The sequence below is a fragment of the Silurus aristotelis genome (genome assembly GCF_946808225.1).
Source record: "Silurus aristotelis genome assembly, chromosome: 16".
Taxonomy (NCBI): Eukaryota; Metazoa; Chordata; class Actinopteri; order Siluriformes; family Siluridae; genus Silurus; species Silurus aristotelis.
In genome coordinates this window covers 17,515,678-17,540,054 of record NC_139589.1, presented here as the reverse complement: position 1 = coordinate 17,540,054, position 24,377 = coordinate 17,515,678, and the positions used below count along the sequence as shown (strand labels likewise).

Genomic DNA, 24,377 nt, shown 5'->3' with positions numbered 1-24,377 from the left:
CATTTCCACATGCAAAATGTGTTGCTGGATTTTATTAGACATTCCTTTGAGCACTTTATCATACAGATGATTCAAGACTACATTAAAGCTTGTCAACTTTGTTGTACTGAAGTTATACCAACCATTATATTATATTTACGGTTGGCATGGGTTCTCACATTTATGATCTCAGAAGGAAGGAAGGAAGGAAGGAAGGAAGGCAGGGAGGGAGGGAGGGAGGGATGGATGGATGGATAGATGGATAGATAGATAGAAGGGAAGTGTACAATTAATAACCTGTATGTGATTTAATGCAGTTTCACAGTATACTAATACCCACAGATTATATACACTCATACAACTAATGACTTAGTCAAGAAGCAGAGAGGAAAAAGAAATAGCATGCATGTATACCTGTTGGAATACTGTTGGCTAAAGTAGGGGTCAGCTCTCCCGTAGGCTTCAGGGTCATAGTTATACCAACCATAGGTCTGATCATAGTAGCCTCGATATCGGGGGTCATACATAGCATTGGGGTCATACCACCTGTTCTGATCTACAAAGCAAAAAACAGCAGACTTTGTTTTGGCATACATTTTTTACAGAAAAAAAACAGAAACTATAGAACGGTTTACCAATGTACTCACCCATGAACTTATAGTAATTTGCATAGTATTCTTCATAGGCACTGCGATTAGACCTGGGGTAATCTTCTGCATACCCCTGCCTAAGATGAGGGGGAGAAGAGAAGAAAATGTTAAACACAACTAAGTTTCTTTTCTCCCCCAAGAACAAAGATCTATTAGCATAAACAAATACATTTCATTTTTGCATTTACTGTTAGAAAAAAAGTGCCTCAGGCACATCATGTCAGACCAATCAAACAAAATTCACTTGTCAAGACAAAGCCAATTCTACACTACTATTAACTAAACAGTTCATCTGAGCCACCATCCCTAAGACTGCACTGTAACATTATTGTATCTTTAAACAAAAAAACCCAAAAAACAAACAAAATAATAAATAAAAAAGAATAAGGCTGACTCCTCACAATGACCCCTTACCTGGAGTTGGGTCGGTCAGAGTACTGACTGGTCCTAGAACTTGGCCTCTCTGGCTGCTGGTCTGCCTCCCGATAACCAGGGTTTGGTCCATTGTACCGGCCATACGGTGGATCTCCTCTTCTATACGCGTCATCCTGTAAGAAGAATCAATCGTGTTTAGGGCTGTGTATTTGCAAAAATCTGGCGATACAATACATATCACGATACAGGGAATTGGGGTTTTTATTTTGCGATAGTGGAAGCAAGGCGATATATTGGGATATTTCTTATTTTAGGAATAGTCTGCAATTTTAGGAAAGCTATCATCAAGCACATACCACTATATGCATGGGATCTGCATTGCATTGATTACACCTAAAAAAAAATTACACTGCTAACCCTAACCGCTTAAAACTACCCACGCCATGAAACCTGTGTCACCCTTACCCACATCACACCTCAGTGCCTTCAAGTGAATTGTAATACAGGACTACAATAGTTTTATTGTACCTAATGTGGACATGGTTTACTGAGCTCCAACTGGTGTTTTTTTTTTTTTATCTAAAAGTGGTATGGTAGGTATAAAAACAGCCGGTGCTTTCCTCTGAGTATGTTATGCTCTGCCTGTGTTTCCGCAGTTCAAAAATATGTGGAGGTTTGCTTTGTGTATTGTTTTTTTTTTCTTTGTGGGTGGAAACTGGAAAGCCCAAATAGAGTGCAACTAATAACACACTACACATTCAGAGCTCAAATTGTGTTCTTTTAAAATCTTAGTCATCAGTTTATTATTTGTTGGTTAACAATTAAATCATCATAAATGCCATCACTTATTTTAATAAAAACATACCTGGTAGTAGTTCTGAACCCTTGGGTCCGGAGGTGGGAAAGGATGTCTTCCATCTTGGTACTCTGGGTAGTAGCTGCTAAATCCAGGTGCAGGAGGCATGGGAGGTGGCACACCAAAGCCATGCTGACTCCCAAGTGAAGATGGGGGACGCTGGGGGTCATGTGTATTAACAGAATTGCCAGAGTGTGGAAGATATGTGGAGGATGATGTGGCTTGAGAAACAGGTGTAGCGTGTGGGGCAGGATAATATTGTGAAGCTGGATGAGCTGGATTAGAGGGACCAGAGGTGCCATTACTAGATTGATTACTAGGAGCTCTAGGGGGATTCAAGGTTGGTGGCTGAAGTGGAGGCTCACTTTGCACTCGTGCCCCTTGCTGTGAATCTTTGGTGACCTGCAAGTAAAAGCCAGCTGCATTATTTACTTGAGCAGGGGCAGGGGCAGGAACAGGAGCTGAAAAAGGGGCCTGATTTGTGCTCTGTGTTTGGTGCATAGAAAAATCAAGCAGTTCATAATTTGAGCGATGATTCTGATTGATGGCAGAAGCACATGAAGGAATTTGTGATTTGGAAGGTGGAAGCGATTCGCAGTCATTTTTCGGTGACTGGGCCTTCAAAGTAGTAGGCTGGGCCGGTTGGAGAGGAATTTGCGCATCTTGGACTTCTTGTGTCGAACTCTGGCTCAAAGGTGAATGAAAGCTGATTGGTGTTTGAGAGAAAAGAGGAGGCGGGTGATTGGCTGAGTAGGAACCCTGCGGCAATTGGCTGGCCACTTGGGCTTGAGAGGGTGGCTGAACAGGCATATTTGTTTCCTTAGGACTCATTTGATTGGTTGATTGGACAGGCAATTGAGGAGAAATCACAGCATAATTTGAAGGTGTGGCAATCAAAACAGACTGGTTTAAAGCCTCTGTGGGAGGTGTGGACACTAACAAAGAGGCATAGCCCAAACTTGCCTGGGTGGCTGAATCAGGTGGGTTCTCAAGGTTCTCAGAGGAAGGCTGTGGAAGTGCCCTAGGAGGCTGAAGATCCAGAGGCACATCTTCTGGTGGCTGAATAATCTCAGTAGTTTGTTGACATGATGAAGCTGTAGTTGTAGCAAGAGGAGGTGCTGCAGGTGCCAAAAGTATATTTGCACCAAGACTAGCTGTATCACTTTGAGCCCAGAGGGTTGTGGCAGGACTATCACTGGGTCTTTGTGACCCCTGAGCTCGAGACGAAGGCCTGCGATCTTGTCCTCCGGGAAAGTAGATAGTCTCCATATTGTCTGGGGGCTGCTCCAAGTTGCCAGGTAATATATCAGATCTTTTTTCCATTACCATTCTAGCACGATCAACTTCAGCAGGTCTAACTCCTACTATGTGGGATCGCACAGGCTCAAAGGAAGAGTTAGCACTAGCCTGGAACACCCCAACTGGCTTTGGAGGGCTGGGTGTGAGGAAAGTAGGACTTAGCTCTGGAGCAGGAGCAGAATCAATCTGTTCAAAGTAACCACCAGCAGAAGGATAGGATGCTGGTGCATCAGGAGGCCGGGGGCTTTCTTGTTGGATAAACGTCCCAACAACTCCCTGATGTCGTCGAGGAGGGTGACTGCTACTGTGGGGGGCATGACCACTACTGTGACTGACATTGCTATAGCTGGATGAGACACTTGCAGATCGTGCAGGACGAGATGCAGAGTCAGGTGTTTCTAAGTTAGCCCCTGCCTTATATGCAGGAGTTGATGGTGGTTCATTAGGTAAAACTTCCTGATTTGGAACACATTCCAGATTCTCAACTGAGTCGCATGGGCCAGCAGTCATTTTGACATTCACAGTTTCATTTAAAGAGGGATTAAGCATTTCATTTACTTCCCTGCTTTGTGGAGGGTGTGAGACTCCATTGACATGGCCCTCTCCAGAAAGAGTCTCTACATTTTCTACATCATTTCCATGAAAGAACATAGACAGTGTTCCAGGGTCAGTAAAAGGAACATTATGTGGAACAGGGCCGGAACGCTGCATGGGGTCCTGTGGAACCTGATTGTACCATGGCTCTGGGACACCACCGGTCTGACTGAAATAACCCTGGGTCGAAAAGTGAGAGTTTTGTTGCTGGGAAATGGCTGGCTCACCCATATTTATGGCTGACTGACTATGATTCTGAGTGTGTGACTGAAAAGGGCCAGGCTGGGGCAAGGAGACAGATGGAAGACCCTGTGCCTGAATATGTGGATGAAAAGACTGTGGTGTATCACTGGTTGGCTGAAAGTAATTTTGAACGGAAGGAGGACGACTACCATGATCAGGCCCAGAATGGGATGGAGCAGGCAGTGTAGGAAACAGAGGCGTACTTTGAACTGGTACAGTCAAAGCTGCAGGGGGAGCATGCATTGTACTAGTACTGAAAGGAGGGACAGAGTTAGGCAACTGGGCAATGTATGGCATCGGTTCTTGGGAGCTGAAATAGCCAGGTTCAGTGGAACCTGGGTTAGGGGCTAATGGATGTCCCGAAGGACCAGGATGAGGGTTGGAAAAGGTATGTACTGGACCAGCTATTGGTACTTGTGCTCCTGATAGTGGGCCTGGAGGTGGACCAGTCTGGTTAAAACCTGCTGCGAGAGTAGCTTGCATAGGAAGAGGACTACTGTGTAGAGGCGGAGTCTGGCTGCTTACTCTTGTAGATGGTGAGCCTTGCCTACCAAAGGCAAAAGGGTCAGTCAGTGGCTGTAGAGGAGGAGTTGATGCTGCATTGGGGGCCAATGCGCCATGCTTGTGTGGTCGATTTCTTCTGAAAGCATTTGAACCACCAGAGGTAGGTTGTGGTGGTGGTGGTGTACCACACGCACCAGGAGGTGCAGTTCGAGGAGAGGGTTGCATCTCTAAAGAGTGAAGACTATACCTAATGAAACAAAAGCACAGACATTTGGTTTAATTTAAACAAATTTAAACCATAATTATACCACAACCAGTATATATCAATAGAACATCAAAACCAAGTGAATTTATTGTTGATGTCAAAAAGAAAAGGTTTGTTATTTATTTACTTAATATTTTGTTTACCATCACAAATTTCTTCAGCGACTATAATATGATCAGGAATGCATAATTAATAATAATAATAAAAAACACAATTAGGCACAAATATTTAGCAAAAGGTGGAATGAGTATGAGTGTAATTTATGAGGCAACACATAATCCCTTTAGGCCAAGTACCTGTTAAACCAGGAACCTATTTGTTTATGTTAAGCAAATTCAGCCAGCCATCAAGGTTAGCGTCCCACGGGGGCAAAGCAGATTTATTGGAACAACACAATGCCCATACAGTGGTCATTCTAGTCATACTGTCACTACTCACAACACAAATGTGATTCATGTGTGAAGTTTCAATTCAATTCAATTCATTTTTATTTGTATAGCGCTTTTAAAAATGAACATTGTCTCAAAGCAGCTTTACACAGATAATGTGGTGATTAAAATATGTTTTTTATGAGTAAGTTTGTCCCTGATGAGCAAGCCGGTGGTGACTGTGGCAAGGAAAAACTCCCCGAGATGGCATAAGGAAGAAACTTTAAGAGGAACCAGACTCAAGAGGGAACCCATCCTCATCTGGGTTGCACCGGATGTCCATTTGTAGCAGATATACAATGTTGCGGGGTACAGTGATGATGATCAGAAGTGAACTGTATTCCTAAGTCAGTGTAGGAGACTGTTGACATTAACAACAGTCCAATCGATCCTCAAAACGCCCGTTCTTACTCCGGAATTTCATGGAACCACCCAGGTTTGTTTGTTGATGTTTGTTGATGAGAAACCGTCCCAAGCTGCACAGAGCGGCCTCCAGTCGAAGAGAACACTATCCAGAGGCGGGCCTGGATGAAGTGGGAAGATCCACATAGGGGAGAGGGGCAGGAACAGTGGTCACTAGTGTCATTTTAGCACCAAGAAGTTAAGTGTGTGTTGGGCTGTGACAGTTTAAATGCATTTCATGTACTTAGACACTGAAGAACTTTAACTTTTATTGCTGAAATTGATGTGAGAATTACAGCTAGGTTCGAAACAAGTCTTTAATTATTTTTCTTTTTCAGCTTCTCCCCCCCCCAGCTTCATTTTGACTTTTTCATTTACTAGAAGCACACTTGTGATTATGATGCAACTTCTGAAATCTGATTGAAATTCTCCATCGCTAAATGGACCTGTTCAAGAAAACTTATCATAAAAATACTCTTGCTGCACAAACAGCTTTTTATTGACTCTTTAACTTCTCTAAAGGCAGCACATGTACTGTACATAAATCCCATAGTCAAAATGATCATTTTTATAATGTTTCCAAAAACCACAAATGAGAAACACACAGCACATGTCCCAGAAGGAAGGAAGTTTTCCTATCTAGCTCAAAGGACCATATAAGGATTTTCACTGGTGTGCACTGATCAGAGGATTGTACTCGCCTCAGCGTGTCAGTAAAAACACGGTACAGGATTCAGAAAACACAACTTTACTGGGTATAAAATTTATCCTATATAAGGTGATTCTTGCTGTACCGTTAGCTGCTGTTCGGTAGATTGCATGATGATGACTGCATGTTGCTTGTTGTTGTGTTGTTTTATGGCGGTTTGGCAGACCAACAAAAAGGTGCATTACCGCCACCTACTGATCTGGAGTGTGGAGCGAACACAGTAAGGTGGAATAAAAATAAATAAATAAAAAAAATAAACTAAACTAAATTCTATCTATCGTTCCTGTATTTTTTAGGTATTTAAATAACAATTCTTGAGCTCTCGATTGCCCGAATTTGCTTCCCAGCAGTACCATTAGAGAGATATGGTCCATTCCTATCCATCCTAATTCCTGAATTAACTGAAATCTGTTCCTTTCATATGCAGGACATTTATCTAATATGTGCCTCACTGTTTCCAATGTCCCACACTTTTTACATACACCCGATGACTGCATGCTGCTTGTTGTTGATTGAACCAGTGTTCTGGCCTTTTATACTCTTGATGGAGAACGGTGCACAGAGATGTCATAGGTCAGTGGGCCGCAAAGAAAGAATACATAACTTACATTATTTCTGCTTTATTTATTATCTGATTCTGAATAATGTTTTATTTTGGAAAATCATCGGATTCCCTCCGCCACATCTGTCTATGACTCACTCTTGATTTAAATAAATTGGCATTGTGTTAACGTGTGCAAAAAATACAAGTTACATCCTTTTAATCATACTGAGCAACTGTGAATTTTTGATCTCATTTGCACTGGATTTAAAATAATTTCATAATAACAAATCATTAATATGACCAAACACTAGGTTTGCCTTTAAACTTGTCTTATTTATTGCTAAATAAGCTGGTCATCTGCTCCAAAATCTATTGTACTGACTATTCGGAACACAATCTATATACAGTGGAACCTCGGAGCTCGCGGCCTAAGCGCTCGCGACCTCGCATGCTCGCGACTTTCATTCCGACCGGCAACTCTCATTCAGATCGGCTCGTGAGCAACCGCGAGCTGCTCAAAACGCTAGTTTTAACATTTCTAATTAAGGTTTATCTCATTAAAATTGTCTAAAAAAATGCTTTAAAACTATTTTTATTATGTATTATTATACTGTACTTCTCTACTGCATACTTTACTGTACCTGTACTTTATTTTTTTTAATTAAGCATTGTAATTGCTGTTAATTTACATAAAGTATTGTTAAAATAGTTTAATAATTAAGTGTTATGGAGTGAAATAGTGTTATTTACTCATTTAAATTGATTTCGTATAGTGTTCTTTGGGTTTTTACTGGGTTGGAAGGGGCGTATCAAAAGGTCGCGAAAATTCGGAACTCGCGACCGGTCTTGGTCCCTAACCCTCGCGAGCTCCGAGGTTCCACTGTATACACAATATACAGTAAAACTGGACTCCTTGATAATATTGTAAGCAAACACCCTGACCACATCTGTATTTAAAACCTAATCTATTTGGGCAACATAAGTCTAATTTTCTGATGTAAATGCAGGTAAAACAAATTTCCTTGGCTCTCTGTGCTGGTGTTGAAATAACCGATAATTAAACTTGCATCAAAAAATATCTTCGGGTTGATAATTTTGAAAACCTTGTTTATTCAACTTCCTCCTCCTCCTCCTACTCCTATCTCCATAATTGGATTTAAATTACCATTCGTCATCATTTAAAAAATATATTTATATACAAACTTTTGTAGATTTTTTAAGTCTTTTGCCAGCAACATATATAAATGAACATCACACTTGGGGTTTTAACTGCTAAATTTTATAGCTTAAAAATGGAATCTTACAGAAAATTTGAGGTCTATATTGCTTGTATTTAGTTTAGTTTTGCCGCATCAGCTTTACCAGCTAAATTTGTTAGGTCCATCGTACAATACAAGTCTTTCAAAGCCCTGATAAATATCATCATCTCTAAACTAAAAAGAAATGTTTTACAGTCCAGCGATTATTACAATATTGGTGGTTCTTTACTTTTCAATTAATACACATGGGTTCAATCCAGTGTGGCATAGTTTTCATCGCAGTGTGTATCTCAAATGATTTATTATTCTCGGTTCTTCTGGCTGGAGGAATATGTGGCAAAAAAGAAAGTGAATGAAACAGTGAAATGGAAAGTAAACACTTGGGGGAAATTCCTTTACAAGCCAGTGGTAACTAACAAAGAAAACTGTTGATAGTATTGAGACAACACTTTGCTACTTGTCTGTTACAATAAGCAATAAAGAATTTGGAATATTTAGCAAAATGGTTACATGTACACGATTCACACAAGGAAAAGTAACGTAGGGCTAAAACAATTTCAAATACAAATAATCATCAAGGCAAATTAACTGAATTGATGCTTCATTTAGTTCTTTTAACTACACATGCAGCATTGGGAGAAGAAAATTGATATGGAAGCCTGTTTTCGCTAAGTAAAAAACATTTGCCTTAATACAACTTTTTTTTTCTGCAAGAAAGAGTTTTTTTTCCCTCGCAATTCCAACTTCCTGGCAATTGCGACTTTATTTGTCACACCTTCCCCTTTATTTTTGCCAGTCGTTCAGCGTCACCTCTCTGTAGTGCCAGAAAGCTTTACACATTATAAATGAAATTGGCTACAATCAATAAATTTGTACGGTATCAAACTAAGAACAAGGCAGATGAAGCAGAGGTGGTCTCGTTCATAGATCAACTTCGAACTTCCGGCCTACAACATGGTTACTGGTGGATGCACCAAAAACTTTGGATATTTACGTGAAATAATGTCACAATTGCGAGGAAAAAAAAGGAATTAGCCATTTTTGATGTGGCTAAAACGGACTTCCATAGACTCAGGCCAAATTAAATGATAAAGTTTTCCTAAACATAAAGAAAACATGCGTTTTCTTTTTAATTTTCTTTTTTAACGAGTAATCTGAAATTTTTTTATTTTTTTTATTTTTTTTGTATTTTGATGTAATATGGTCATTAAATGCACTAAATGGTTTTAGTTTTAACATATTCTTGTATGTAATTTCAGCAATAAAATTGTAAATTTGTTTAAAAAGCAAACAAATGAATTGTTTATTTTAAGAGACTGGTTGTATTTTCTCGTGTATATTTAGTATTGCTCTTTAATAAAGAATAAGTTCTTGTTATCCAATTAATAGATGGAATAATCGGTAGAATACTTGATTACTAAAATAATCGATAGCTACAGCCCTATTCTGTAGTTTACCATCACTGAGTGAAAAGGTTCATAGTAGCACTGGGTAAATCTCCATATGCAAGGCCTTAAAACATAACAACCATCTTAATACAAACAATTCTTGAAAGAGCTGAAAGTTAAGAGTCTAAATAATCATGCATTCAACTTCAGTGATCAGTTTATCCTGGTTAGGTTTAAATCCAGAGCCTGTGCTGGGAACTCTGGGTGGAACACACTCACTCACTCACTCACTCACATACACACACACACACACACACACACACACACACACACACACACACACACACACACACACACACACACACACACAGACAGACAGACAGACAGACAGACAGACAGACAGACACACAGACACACAGACAGACAGACACACAGACACACAGACCTGTGTCAATCTAAGGCTGTTAATTCACCAGTACCCCCAGCTCAGGTCAAAACCACAAACTTTAAAGCTGCGAGGTAGCGACACTACCCGATGCATCGATGTTTATTTATACAGGGGGTGCAAAGAAAATGCATATTTTTCAAATAAGTGTAACTCCGCAAATTTTCTATAAAAAATTTTCATTAACACCAAAACAACTGGTAATAAATGCAGTTTTGATAGGTATACATTATTAATTTATTTAAGGAAGATTATATCGGAAAAATATGGCATCTGATGAAAACCTTGGACGGTAACAACGGAATTGTTTTTTTTGGGGTTTTTTTTATGCTTGACGGCAAAAACGTTCCATTGCGCCATGGCGAGGTGGTTGCCGACCTCCCTCTTTCCAACTACTAACCATTTCAAAAACCTGTTCTTTTTGCACCACTATAAACAGTTTGTAAATGTCATCATTTTGGAGCAAAAGACCCTGCAACACACAGAGAAGACAGTTGAGAAGGTCAAGTTCCCTCTTCTGGCATTTAATCCAGACACTGCATCCACAAAGCCACCAGCATTGTGGATGTCCACACAAAAACTCTTCACCCTCCTGCTGTATTGCAAAAGGTAGCAAAGCTTCCACACCCTCATGGCCGGACCGTTTCAGTTACTTCCCCCAAGCCATTAGACTCCTTAATATACAGGGGGACTGGAGTGACCCACACCCACACACACTCTTATACTTAACTAAACACCTTTCCAGTCCCTTTGCGATTCTTCTTAAGTTTGCTGCAAACTAATACATTTATCTCTGCAGCATTTATTATTATACTGTAATATCTGTGTGCACTTTACTCCACACTAGAACTTTGTACAATGGTTCTATAGGAATGTTGTTTACATTTCACAGTGTGTCGTACCAGTTGTATATGGTTTAAACAACAAAAAATCCACCTGAGATGATTTGACTTGGTCAAAGTTCTCAAATATAAAAGTCAAAATATCGAAAAAAAATATCAAGAGTGCCAAATGCACTGTGCGGTAGAGTTGATTTCTGGATAGGAACTTCATGTCAAGATAGGCATTCATGTAAAGACGCAGTATTTCGAAGCAACATTGGAAAAAGCGCAAAAGCCAAAATAAATGCAACCTCTGCAGAGACTTCATCAAATCATTTGCTCATGAACAGCCTAAATACAATCGAGATTACTTTGGAAGGTTAAACTCCAGAACCATGAAAATACATTTGGACTGTATTGAATATTAAAAAGTCTGCTACAGTAGCTTAGGAATATAGTTGCCATGTTTAGTTTTGCAATCAAGTGTCCATTAGTAAACAGTTCATAACCCCAACAATGATGGAATTTTAATGAATGGACATTTGGTGTCAACCAGATGAAGATGGGATCTCTCAAAGTTTCTTTATTATACATTTCAGAGAGTTTTTCTTTGCCACAGTTGCCACCGGCTTGTTTATCAGGGACATACTTACACAAAAAGAACATTCTTATTCATTCTTTATCACCGCATTATCTGTGTAAAGCTGCTTTGAGACCATGTTCATTGTTAAAAGCGCTATACAATTTTATGAACTTTTTAGCATTTAAATTTATATCCATGATTATTTCCTTCTGTAAAGCTGCTTTGGGACAATGTCCATTGATTGAAAGTGCTAGAAGATTGAACTGAATTTCCAACTTGTTTCCACAATCAACTGCACAGTACGAGTGCTTGCTAGACAAACAAGGGTGTGTTGTTGTGTTATTGACTTGGCATCGAAAGCCTTAATTCCAACCGAATATCAAATTCAAGTGACAATTGGTGCATTTAAAGCTGTCTTTCCTCTCTATCGGACTATGTACTAAACTAAAGACAGCTGCAGAAGTGGATAGCCACATGGACACCTCTTAAATGAGGATGGGTTCATTTAAGCTTTCATCATATATTTTTTTAGGAGTTTCTCCTTGCCTCTGTCCACCACTCGCTTGCTCATTAGGGATAGGGACAAATTTCTGAATTTTGAATTTGTATGCATAATCTATTTCTATCAGTAAAGCTAATTTTGGACCATGTCCATTGTTCAAAGCGCTATACACATGACTTAAATGTCCTACTTGTTTGCACAAGTCAACTGCACAGTACGAGTGCTTGCTAGACCAACAAGGATGTCCTGTTGTGTTATAGAGTTGGTATCAAAAACCTTGTTTCCAATCGAATATCAAACACAAGTGACAACTAGGACATATTAAAGTAAGTGTCTTTCCTCTTTTTAGGTCTACATACTGAATTAAATACAGTTATAAAAATATATGGACACATGGACAAGTTTCAGTCGAGGCACGTTTGTTATGAAGCTTGTGACCTCACTTCCGGTTTGGCCAAGGTCTCTTTAAACCTAGTCAGCTATTTTTATTTAATTTCTATTTGACTTTATTTAGCCGTCACTCGCCTCTAAAGAGACACGGTCACTCCGAGAAACCAAAACGTCCACTTTCAAGATTTGAACAAAGAACTAAACGATGTTGCAAAACAACAGCAGACAAGTCAACAGCAGGCTAGTTGAAAGTTACCCGATGCTAGCGCTATATCAGCATGAGATACCGGTAATCCTTCTAATGCATTCTGAACGATCTGCGCAAGATGTTAGAATTCGGTGGCAAAGCAACAAAACACTTATTTCGTCTAAATCAAAATAGTTCAACCAGTAATAGTTTGAATAATTGTGTAGGAGAGGGGAGATGGGAACAGCCAATCAAGCCGGATTAACGCAGTTCGGCTAACTAGCACACGTACCATCGTATCAGTTGGACAGAACTGCGGCCATGTTGTGCCTTGAACATGACAGCGATCATAACGGCACACAATCGGCATGTTTTAAAGCTTTATTCTGTATCTTTTTTTCCCCCATTAACTTGCTGCAGACTCGCAACTCAACTCGGGTTAGTTGGCTAGCTAACTAGCATTTGACGTCCCCTCCGTTAGCATGTTAGCCCAGAAAGGGGAAAAGGACTACTATAAAGTATATCATGCTGGAAAAACCACAAAATATCACTTCTGATATTTACCTGTGAGGTGAAGTCGAAAATTCAGTCTAAAGCACAGCGCGTGGTTTTGTTGCAGCGGTACGCGTCATTAGGGCTAACGCTTATCCGCCATCTTTGCGAAGCGCATCTTGAGCGACGTGTACATGAGACGTTACGTCACATTGCGTTCACAGGAGACGTCACATTGCGTTTCGGCAGCGTGCAAATGAAACGTCACCAGAGCGCCACGTCCTGTTTAAGTAGTGGCAGTGAAACTCCTGCATCTTTTCGAGCTGTTCCACGTGTAATCCGAGTTTGCGAGTCCCATTGCTGGATTGAAATAACAGACAGAAAGACTGAAAGTGGATCTTTACTGATTTGTTTCCACAAGGCACATTAAGGCAGATAAATGTTCCCTCTACTTCAACTAGGAGACCCAAAACCCGTTCCAGCACGACAATGCCTCTGTGCATAAAGCAAGCTCCATGAAGATATTGTTTACTTGGGTTGAAATAGGTGGAAGATTTTAGGTGGCCTACAATAAACATCTGACCAAACCCTAATGAACCCCTTTGGGATGAATTGGAAGCCTGAGTGCACCACAGGCCTCCTCAACCTACACCAGTACCTGACTTTACTAATGCCCTTGTGGTGGAACACAGTAACATTGACTACTCTAAAATATTTCCAAGTTTCATTTTTATAGTATTCTTTCTTGAGAAGATCTACTAAAATGGTTTTTGAAATGTGAGGGGTGTACTCACTTTGTGAAATAATATATTTTATAATAAAAAAAAAATTATATATATATATATATATATATATATATATATATATATATATATATATATAAATATAAATATAAATACAAAAGTAAGTACACCTCACATTTTAGAAACCAATCTTTTGTGTATATATATATATATATATATATATATATATATATATATATATATATATATATATATATATATATGTGTGTGTGTGTGTGTGTGTGAAATTAAACGGGAAAAGTATTGAACACGTTTACGGAAATTTATTTAATACTTTGTATAAAAGCCTTTGTTGGTAATGACAGCTTCAAGACGCCTCCACAAATATTCTTCAAATATGGAAGGTTCTGTGGGCCTCTTCTATGAACTTTGATCTTTAGTTCTTTCTATAAATTTTTAATGGGATTCAAGTCAAGTGATTGGCTGGACCATTCTAGCAGCTTTATTTTCTTTCTCTGAAACCAATTGAGTTTCCTTGGCTGTGTGTTTGGGATCATCCTCTTGCGGAAATGTCCAACCTCGTTTCATCTTCATCCTGGTAGATGGCAGCAGATTTTTATCAAGTATGTCATTCATCCTTCCTTCAATTATATGAAGTATGACAGTATTGAATGCTTAAAAAAACAGCCCCACACCATGATGTCCCCACCTCCAAACTTCACTGTTGGTATACTGTTTTTGAGAGTTATGTGCACTGCCATTCCTCCAAACATGGTGTGTATTATGGCATCTAAAGAGTTACATTTTGGTCTCATCTGACTAGACTTACTGGAACATTCAGATATTTAGAAATCCTTCTGTAACTAATAACATTAGTAAGTTTTGCAAAAATAAGGTTGCAAACTCTTTGCTTTTACCCATCATGAGATGTTTCCACTGTGGCACCTTGGTAATGGGACACCTTTATATAGGCCACCACTTGGGACCGAACCAGCTGATATTAATTTGCACTGAATTATATTAGCTAGTGTCTTGTCTTTCCATGCCTTTTTGCACCTCCCTTGTATTCAATACTTTTCCCTGCATCATTTCACATTACACATAACTTCATTTATGGACATCTGTGATTGAATTTCTTTGCATGTGTGGATTGTTACAAACATCTGGTAAAAATGTAATGTCAAAAGCATCTTAAAAAATATTTTAACTGAGAAAAATGGTGACATATATACTTTCTTTATAAATCCTTTACCCATACATGAATGTGTATTCTATACACATATGGGTCGTATTTATGTGTATTTGGAAAAATGTTACATATATGAAAACAGCCATTTTTTGCAATATTTGGAAATATATGTGGCCTATATGAACAAGTATCCAACGTATTTCTATATCTGTGAAATCCAAATATGAACATGTATGAAATATATGTGCTTTGCATATTTGACCACATATATTTCTGTATTGGGACATTCATTATTGTATCACTTTCCAGACCTTCAGCAAGTATTTCGGATGCCACCTGCTCCATTTTTCTGCATCCCAGTTTCACTTAGCCTTTACATGTCAGAGATATGGTTTTGCCACAATTCTTCCACGAAAAAAAATACATGGGTGTACCTGAGTTTAGACAAAACTTTTACAGTACTGTAATGTTATATTATGGCTGACAGTAGCAGAAAACCTGATATGATCGTCTGCTGTTGTAGACCACGTTTCTGATGTTTTTTTGCTCACTGTGGTTGTAGTTTATGAAATCTTCTATTCAACTAGTCGTTTATGTATAAACATCCATGCTATGATTAAAGAAAGACAAATATTTCCTGTTCTCTGATGTTAATAACTGAAAATCTTTACCTGTATCTCCAAAATTTATGCTTCTGCTGCCACATCTGCAGCATTTAAAAACAAACAGGATCAGGATCAGCAGAAACTCAGCCATTTTTAATCTTTTCATCACTGATAGAATGCACACTTATAAAATTTAGAAAACTAACTAAAGTGTCTCAGACAAAATTGCCATTTAAAGCTAAAATAACGCACATAGAAAACAGAAAATATATATCACATTCAGCTAAAACTAGAATAAATAGTTACACACAGATAGATGTCTGACTTGTTCTACCTCCAGGACTGCACAGTGCAAAATAGAGGCTTTCTTATTAAAAGAAACATAAAAACATTTTTTATAAATTCTGATAATGATGACATGCTGAAACAGTCTCGTATTATCTTTTGGGGACTTGTGTGTTACAAGGGCTACACAATGCTAAGACTAACCTGTACCCAAAAGGAAATCTTGCGGACATGCAAATTGTACCCACACTGACAAAACCCTGGTGTATGTGTCTATCGGTCTGCATCACACTACACACACCTGAACACCCTGCAGCAGTTTCTTTTTGTGTTTGGTCCAGTGAGTTGAGTTTAGTAAAAAATTCTGTATATGTAAACCAGGTCCACTAATTACAGTCACATATTAGCAAACATTGTCTGTGTGTGGGTCCATCTGTGATTTGGTCACTTCAAACGATAATGAACTGTTATGCAGTTGCCTGTGTGTATTTGTGTACACTAAATGTGTATAGTTTACATCCAGGATATGTGAAAGTTGCTGAAGGCTTAAGTGCACGTGTGTGTACTCAGATGTAACTGGTTTTGGTAATTTCAGTCAGCAATGAGCTATTAAATGAAAGCAGGGATGTATCGTGGTTTTGTCGTTAGTCTATATCCAGGTCACTGTCGGAGTCATTGGTGTTGCCGGTACGAATGGATGAAGGTGTGGCAGTGTGTGGGAGTTTCTCAGGGAGCAGGCCATACTCCTGCAGCAGTGCCTCAACATCAGTGGCGTAGAAGTCGTCACCCAGCTGGTCGGAGACGCGTAGCAGGTTACCCACCAGATCGCCCCTGCGGTACAGCAGCAGTGCGGGCAGCGCCGAGCTGCGAAACAGAGCGCTGGTGCCCAGGACCGAGCCCTGCGCTGCGCAGAACTTCACCTGCAACAAACATACACCCAGAAGTCACAATGAGAACTGCCACAGAGTACCATTTTTTGTTTCGAAAGCTATGCTTGTTCCTAAACTAGTTTAGTATCATCAGCTATTTTTGTTCGAGCAGCTTAGCATAAAACACAGCAAATACAAAAAAATACTTATGATCCTTCTTTCTGAATCTGTTGGTAGACTTGTTACCAAAACAAGTTGTTATTTTTTTAAATAACAAAATTGTTATTTAATCATTTGTGCATGCAGTTTCAGTCAGGAGATGATACAGTACATTCATGAAATCAGAACGTGCAAATGCCACCTTTGGTAAAACACAGGGGTATCCAATCTTTCCCACGAAGAGACGGTGTGGGTGCAGGTTTTCATTCCACACAAGCAGGTCCACAACAAATTCTCCCTGTTTAAATCTAATCATTTTTATTTTCAATGACTATCAGATGTGGCCCTTGATTGGTTGGAGCAAATTGAGTATTTTTTTTGTTGTTGTTGTTCTACTTCTCAAGAAACACCAAATGAGAAAAATGCAGCATACCAATTTGCCTACTTATACCATGCATTAAAGCCAGTAGCTCTTTTTTATGAACGTGAAGTACATACTTTTAAGTGTGTGGCAGTAAAGTATGCAATCTACTCCGTAGCTCAAAAAGTGTTCATGGGTCCATACTCTGAACATAGTAGACCATCTGGTTTCCCTTCAGAATGTTCATTTCAACATACTAATACCAAATTTGGACAGTTTACCTCGGGATATTGCAGAGCGAGACAAATCAAGCTTCCCTCCATGGCCTGGCAGGCGGGCACGTCAGGCTCGAAAATGTGCACCAGCACTAGCGTTCCAGTGCCCTCCTCATCAATGGCGTGCAGGAACTCCTCGCCTGAGGAAATAGAGATGACTCGCTCAAAACGCCGGTTGCCACTCAGCTGCCGCCTCATTTCCTCCATGCGCTGCAGGCGGTACTGCTGGAGGAAGGCTTCATCATCGTCGTCGTCATCATCATTCTCCTCATCAACTCGCAGCGTGACCTGAAGGAAAACAAGGAATGAAAGAAAGATTTAGTAATTCACTTAACTACATGCATGTATGTTACAGGTAAGCTATTTTGTGATGTTTTTTGTTATTTTGGATTTGCACAATATGACACAAGTGATCGTGTTTTTTTTTTCCTAAATAAACCTGGCAGCATACTTCAAACAAAACATTGTCATCAAAAACCTCATACCATTCAGAGGTGCAGGTGTGGTTATGAGGCTCTCTAAATGAACTTATAATTTTACGGTAATTTTTAAAACCATAAACAACCTGATATTTCCTCCCCAATAAAAAAAGTTTCTTCTTCTTAGACATTTTTGACTTGCGTACGACATTTCTGTGGCTAAGGCTTGTTTCCAGATTGTAGAACCATAAACCATTACTTTGTTCTTTAATCATTTAAAGTGTACTGGCAGCTAGATTTCCGACTAAGTGAGGAATTGAGCAATTTTCAAACAGTTTTCAAACAGCAACATCAGACCACTCACACTGTCTGTATTAAGAAACAAATTGCTTTAAATGTACTTTTCGAAGATGGTATCTTACCTTGCCGTTGATCTTGTCCTGCAGTTCCTTCTGCTTCTGCTTGTCCAGCTCTTCATCCAGATGCGATCTGCAAGTCATGCTGAGATTCTTTATCAGCCTCTCCATCTCCTTCTGTTGCTCGGCTCGCTGCTCTGTCTCCAGCTGCTTATACTTCCTCCAGTCGTTGATCACACCCTTTGGACCTGATCGTGAACACACACAAAAGATCAAGACTTGTTATAACAAACTTGTTCTCCTATGTAAGTGCAAATAAATCACTCCATACATATAGCACACAAGATTTTAATAAAGTAAAATTTTTTATTTATATATATATATATATATATATATATATATATATATATATATATATATATATATATATATATATATATATATATATATATATAACTATAACATTAAACCGTGTCCATGGTGGAAAAGTGCAGTCAGTATTCAAATAAATAAAGCTAAGCTAATGAGGCAAGTAATAGAAAAATCTAACTAAACAATCCTTAAAAGCTCATGCTATGCAAAGATAATTATAGCAAGAAACAAACAGAAACGGCAACAGGAGACCAGAATATACAAGAAAGCCAAGTCACCCTGCAGATGGCTGAACCTGCATATTGTAGTGAGCACTAAATGCTGTATATGCACTATATGAACTAAAATTTGCAGACACCTGACGATTACTGCTTTTTGAACATCCCATTCCACATTTAATCCAGCCTATGCAAACCATATATTCATGAAACTCACTTTGTGCACAAGGGCATTGACATGTTGGAGCAGGTTTGGGTTTCCCAGTTCAAGTGAGGGGGAAATTTTATGCTACCACATCCAAACATTTTATACAATTGTGTGCCTCCAAACGTTTGGGAAACACGTATGGCTGCAAAGGTCTATTTGTACTAAGTACAAATAACTTTAATATAATATAAATATTGAGCAAAACACCTGCACTGAGATACTGTGAGAGTTGATCTGATAAGTAAGACAGCTACTACGGCATGGATCAACAGTCAGTTACAGCAGGAGTACTGGGCAGAATGGTGCGCAAATTAGCTTTTAAAAATGTCCTTATTTCTGGAACTTTTTATTTCCTTTATTCAGACCATGACCAACTGCAGTTCAGTAAAACTACAACTATAAAAAATGTAAATACGTGGGGGTTTTACTGAGCTTAGATTAGACAGAATGAAAAAGGCGATGAGGTAAAACAGGCACCGGTGTTAACAGCAGAGCCGTCAGGACTGTAATCTATCTCGGTCTGCAGCACTTGCTGCTCCCTGATGGTTTTAGACTGTCCTTCATCTTCCTCGTGATCGCTCTCCTCATCCTCACTGCTGCTGTAGTAGTACTGCAGCTTCTCCCCCAGGATCTTGTCATCCAGAGTTGTCATTGCCAAAGGCTGGGGGCTGGGGGAGGTAAGGTAAAAAAACAAAGCAAGAGAGTGAGAGAAATTTTACTGTGATGAGACAATAATGTTTATAATCTGAATCCAAGTCTAAAGATAAACAGGTATATGTGATTAAGAATTAGTGAATTGTCCAGACTGACAGCTGTGGACACAAAAATGAAAAACAATTCAAACATATGACCGAAGCATTACAACACATATGATTACGATGATGACTTTACAAGTACAATCATTCAGTTGACATTTTATTGATTCTATAGACCATCACTTCTCAATGTTTAATATCTTTCATTTTAGCTAAACACCACATTTGAAGAAAAAAAAAATTGTCCCAGTATTTCTTGAGTCACATTTTTTTCCTTCCTGAATATTTCATGAGGTCCAAACTGACAGATGTTAAATAGACCTTTTTTTTTTAGTAATAATAACAAAACAAATAATTAACTCAACAATCTATCATAGGCTGCTAGATATCTCAGAGGCCCCTCTGTGAAAAGTTAGAGAAATAATTCAGCTTGTAACTTTGTTAAACTCTAATAAATAAAGAACAAATGTGTGTGAACGTGTTATTTAGCGGGTTACACTTTAACCTGGTTCATGATCCGCATATTTAATTTGGCACCTTTTACGCTGGATACCGTTCCTAACGCAACCGTTTCCATTTATCTGGGACCGGCACTAAGAGTGCACTCGCATGTGCAACCCTAATGGCTGGGTTGCAGGAGGAGTAGGATGTAATGCTATAATGGTAGGAGTAAAACAGAGTACATGTGTGTGAATGAGAGGGAGGGCAGTGGAGTGGTGCGGTTGCAGGGAAAAGAGGTGGTGAAGGTGGAGGAGTTCAGGTATTTGGGGTCAACAGTGCAAAGTAAAGTGTGTTAGAGAAGTGAAGAAAAGAGTGCAGGCAGGGTGGAGGGGGTGGAGAAGAGTGACAGGAGTGTTTTGTAATAGAAGGGTATCTGCACGAGTAAAAGGAAAAGTTTATAGGACTGTGGTAAGACCTGCGATGTTGTATGGATTAGAGACAGTGGCATTGAGTAAAAGACAGGTGGAGCTGGAGGTAGCAGAGCTGAAGATGCTGAGATTTTTGATTGGGAGTAACGAGGATGGACAAGATTGGAAACAAATTTATTAGAGGGACATGTAGGATGTTTTGGAGACAAGGTGAGGGAGGCATTGGTTTGGACATGTGCAGAGGAGGGAAATGGGGTATATCTGTAAGAGAATGCTGAGGATGGAGCCACCAGGAAGGAGAGGTAGACCAAGGAGGAGGTTCATGGATGTGGTGAAGGAAGACATGCAGGTAGTTGGTGTGAAAGAGGCAGATGTAGAGGACAGGAGGGTATGGAGACGGATGATACGCTGTGGCAACCCCTAATGGAAAAAGCCAAAAGAAGAAGCGGACACTTTAACCTCCGACCACTAACCGCAACGTTCAATACAAAAATCCTACAATTTCCATTTAGAATCACGTCACTGAATCGGCTATGACCCAATGCACTACAATATGAATTACGGACTAGTAGTGTGTATTTCCAACATTCGGAAAAAAACAAAAATCCAAATTTATACCAGTGCAGCACTTCACATCATTGTGTGTATGAGAAACCACCAGCACCTACAATTTTACACAGTGCTCACACACACACACACACACACACACACACACACACACACACACACACACACACACACACACACACACACATCATGAATTAAAAAAATGCAATGATTATTACCTATTATTAAAAATCTGAACGTTAGAACCAGGACCCCATTACTCATGAAGACTAAAGAGTCCATCACCATCACCCTACACTACACCGTTAGCTCACTGTATATAACTTAAATTGTTATATAATACCCCTATTTCTCTACACATATTGTGCCTTACATACATCTGCACTACCTTTTTGTTTGGATATCTATATTTATACACACCTTACTGTACATCCTGCCTAATATTTCACATTTTACGTATAAATATATTTAGTGGACTCGTTTATTCAGCTTTTGCATTTTAAAAATGCCATAGCCTTCTAACTTTCTACTTGTTGTACCTTTACAATAGTGTCTGCACATTTTTCACTGCCATAGACATAACTATTTACTTGTACTTTTCAACAGTGTCCACACATCTCTTCACTGCTATAGCCTTTATATTTATTCACTGTACATATGTTTACATATATATTTACATGCATATGCAACATACATACATATATATTTATCTGCACAATTGCTACTATTTGCACTTCTGGTAGATGCCAAACTGCATTTCGTTGCTGTGTACCTGTACTATGCAATGACAATGAAGTTCTATCTATCTATCTATCTATCTATCTATCTATCTATCTATCTATCTATCTATCTATCTATCTATCTATCTATGTATGTTTGAGGTAGTCTTTGATAAAGGTGACTTATAAACGTTAATAAATAAAAAGTGTGTGCATGTATTTGAATATAAAAAAAGAGCAGGCCAAGATGGTTGAGGTCTGTGCAACTAAATAGCATTAACCATAGACACACAAATCTTTAGAAATTGATTGAGATAAAGAGAGGGGGGTGGGGTCTTCCACGCCCATGTTAAACACTCAGGATGAGTTAGGGTTAGGGCGAAAGAAAAACAAAGACACCATGTTTTGTTGGTTGTTTATACAGACCTAAAGCCTACAGTGACCAACCCACTCGAGCTTAAATGCATATCAGTATTTACCATCCACACCCGATCTTTGATTTTGTAAAAGATTTTTTTTTTTTATTAAATTCGGAGCCAACATCTTTCACCAGCATGCTGGCCTATTTAAAGTGTCCTACATTCCCAATAATCCCCTTTAACTACCTGACCATAGAAGCATTTCTTGAAATTAATTTTTACCTCCAGTCAACAAAGCTGCAGCAGCACTTGAGTGTGTAAATCAGTCCAGGCGTCCCATCTGTACACACCTTTCAAACAGATCAGATTCCAACACGCTTGTTGCTTTGTAAGTCACTAACTAGTCAACTTCCACTTTTGGCTTTTCATTAATATGACACTGAATATTCCTAGAAAACAGTGGCACGTAAGGGAGGGTGGGAAAGCTTGCCAGTTTTAGGGGAATGTCCACATCCTCTGACTTCTCATGGGAATAATGAAAATACACCACCAACCAACAAATCCAAACCGGACCCATTTAAAAGATTTCAATGAAATCTGATTGTATGTATATAAGGGTGGACACCAAAAAATTTAATAGCCAATTAGTGTTAATAATAACAATAATGTTTTTTTTTCCTATATCTAGCAGTGTAGGTAGCTTTTTTTCTTAAAACATTATGAACGTATTCTGGTTTTGATTCTTCTCTCAGGTAGTCACCTCTTTCCTAAGATAATGCACTCCTGAAGATACAAATCTTTAAAACCTAATAAAATAAGTTAATGTATTTACCTTTAATTTTTATTTTACTATATTTTATTTACTCTATTTAACGGCCCACCATGACAAATTCCATCTACATGTAACCCATGATAAATGGCAATAAATGATAGTAATTCTGAACCAGCAGCGGCTGTATCTCAAACGGCTCAGACAAAGTGCACTGGAAAGCCTGTCAAAGTCGGTTACTTCACACCTGTAGTAAGCAGCCTACATAGGAAGCAGTGTGCGATTTGGAATTCAACCGGACATGTACTAGCTAATAACAGCTAGCGAAATAATAGTTTTGGGGCAAAAAAAAGAGAATAATTCTTCTAGTCTGTCATATAATTTTTGTTAAATAACAACTGACAAACATCATAATGTGAATATTTTATGTCAATATCAGCTGCGTATCAAGCCGGAAGCGTCGAGTAAGTACGGATTATTCAGCTAGGAGGCTAAACAGCTTCCAAGCCAACCTCGACGGAATAAAGCTAAAATGCTGTTTGTTAGACGGTCTAAATAGAATTATAGACCGACATGATAAAAACAAACAAAAACACTTTAGTCTTACCCAAATTATATCTTTCTGAAAAAACCAACACAAGCGTTGAAATTTCCGCGACCTTCTCTGATGGTACAGTATCGCCTCCCTGCGTCAGCACAAAACCCACCAATCAAACAGCGATTTAGATGAACGACATCGACGTTAACCAATCAAAACACGAATCATCTGTTAAGCGCATTTTGTATGTCGTAACCTAAAATGTTTATATTGTAGAGTTTTAGATTTTTATCTGTATAGAAAATATATGTTTAATTGAAGATATGTGAAATAGTTAAAAAAGGTTACATGCTAATAAAAGTGCTTAAAAACATAAAAGTTGAACACCAAAACTTTAAATTCATTTTAATATGAGCACAAATTATATGTAAATAATACAAGCTAAGGTTTCACACTTAGGCTCATTATATTACATGAGAACCTACTCATCTGCAAAGTGTATTTTAGCCTTTTAATGATAGCCCATGTGCAATAAAGCTGGATCTCTTCATCTTCAACTTCTTAGGTGCCGATTTCCACACTCCACCCAGTGCACCATCTCACCATCCTCCAACAGTACAAACTTTTACTGTACACGGATGTCCATAGGAAAGATGACTGTGCAAAACCAGAATCCATCCTTAGCTTTCCTCAGAGGCTATTCCAGTCCCTGAGGTTATGATGGTCCCCTGTCACAGCAGGAATTTGTATTAAGGAACATGTTGCAAAGTGAACTCTGAATCTCACTCACAAAGTTTTTATGTTCTGGATCCTTGAGGCAAAGGCAC

General features: G+C 38.9%; 2 protein-coding genes and 2 long non-coding RNA genes across 6 annotated transcripts in view; 1 reads left to right on the top strand and 3 right to left on the bottom strand.

Moving 5' to 3' along the window:
* Window positions 1-13,144, bottom strand: part of sec16a (SEC16 homolog A, endoplasmic reticulum export factor) — a 36,265-nt gene extending 23,121 nt beyond the window's left edge. For 2 of the 3 annotated variants that reach the window (XM_083565319.1, XM_083565320.1), the window contains exons 1-5: window positions 12,988-13,141; window positions 1,870-4,747; window positions 1,044-1,177; window positions 627-706; window positions 394-535 (exon numbers count right to left, since the gene is read on the bottom strand). In XM_083565319.1, the coding sequence (XP_083421445.1) occupies window positions 394-535; window positions 627-706; window positions 1,044-1,177; window positions 1,870-4,725 (3,212 nt within the window). In that variant the 5' untranslated portion in view covers window positions 4,726-4,747; window positions 12,988-13,141. Of the gene's footprint in view, window positions 1-393; window positions 536-626; window positions 707-1,043; window positions 1,178-1,869; window positions 4,748-12,987 lie in introns of all 3 variants that reach the window. The other variant, XM_083565321.1, reaches the window with a different exon arrangement.
* An 890-nt stretch (window positions 13,145-14,034) lies between these two features.
* LOC310739423 overlaps window positions 14,035-24,377 on the bottom strand; it is a 195,388-nt gene continuing 185,045 nt past the window's right edge. The window contains exon 2 of the long non-coding RNA XR_014537396.1: window positions 14,035-14,714. This is a non-coding gene — a long non-coding RNA (uncharacterized lncRNA). The remainder of the gene's footprint in view (window positions 14,715-24,377) is intronic.
* On the bottom strand, window positions 15,585-23,748 carry pdcl (phosducin-like). The gene is made up of 5 exons (XM_083565339.1): window positions 23,620-23,748; window positions 19,452-19,642; window positions 18,243-18,424; window positions 17,408-17,689; window positions 15,585-16,657 (listed from the first exon to the last, which is right to left on the bottom strand). The coding sequence occupies exons 2-5, from the start codon at window positions 19,624-19,626 to the stop codon at window positions 16,382-16,384; spliced, it is 915 nt and encodes a 304-aa protein (XP_083421465.1). The 5' UTR covers window positions 19,627-19,642; window positions 23,620-23,748; the 3' UTR covers window positions 15,585-16,381.
* LOC310739425 lies at window positions 16,888-17,458 on the top strand. Its single transcript, XR_014537398.1, has 2 exons — window positions 16,888-17,024; window positions 17,127-17,458. It is a non-coding gene; the product is annotated as an uncharacterized lncRNA (long non-coding RNA).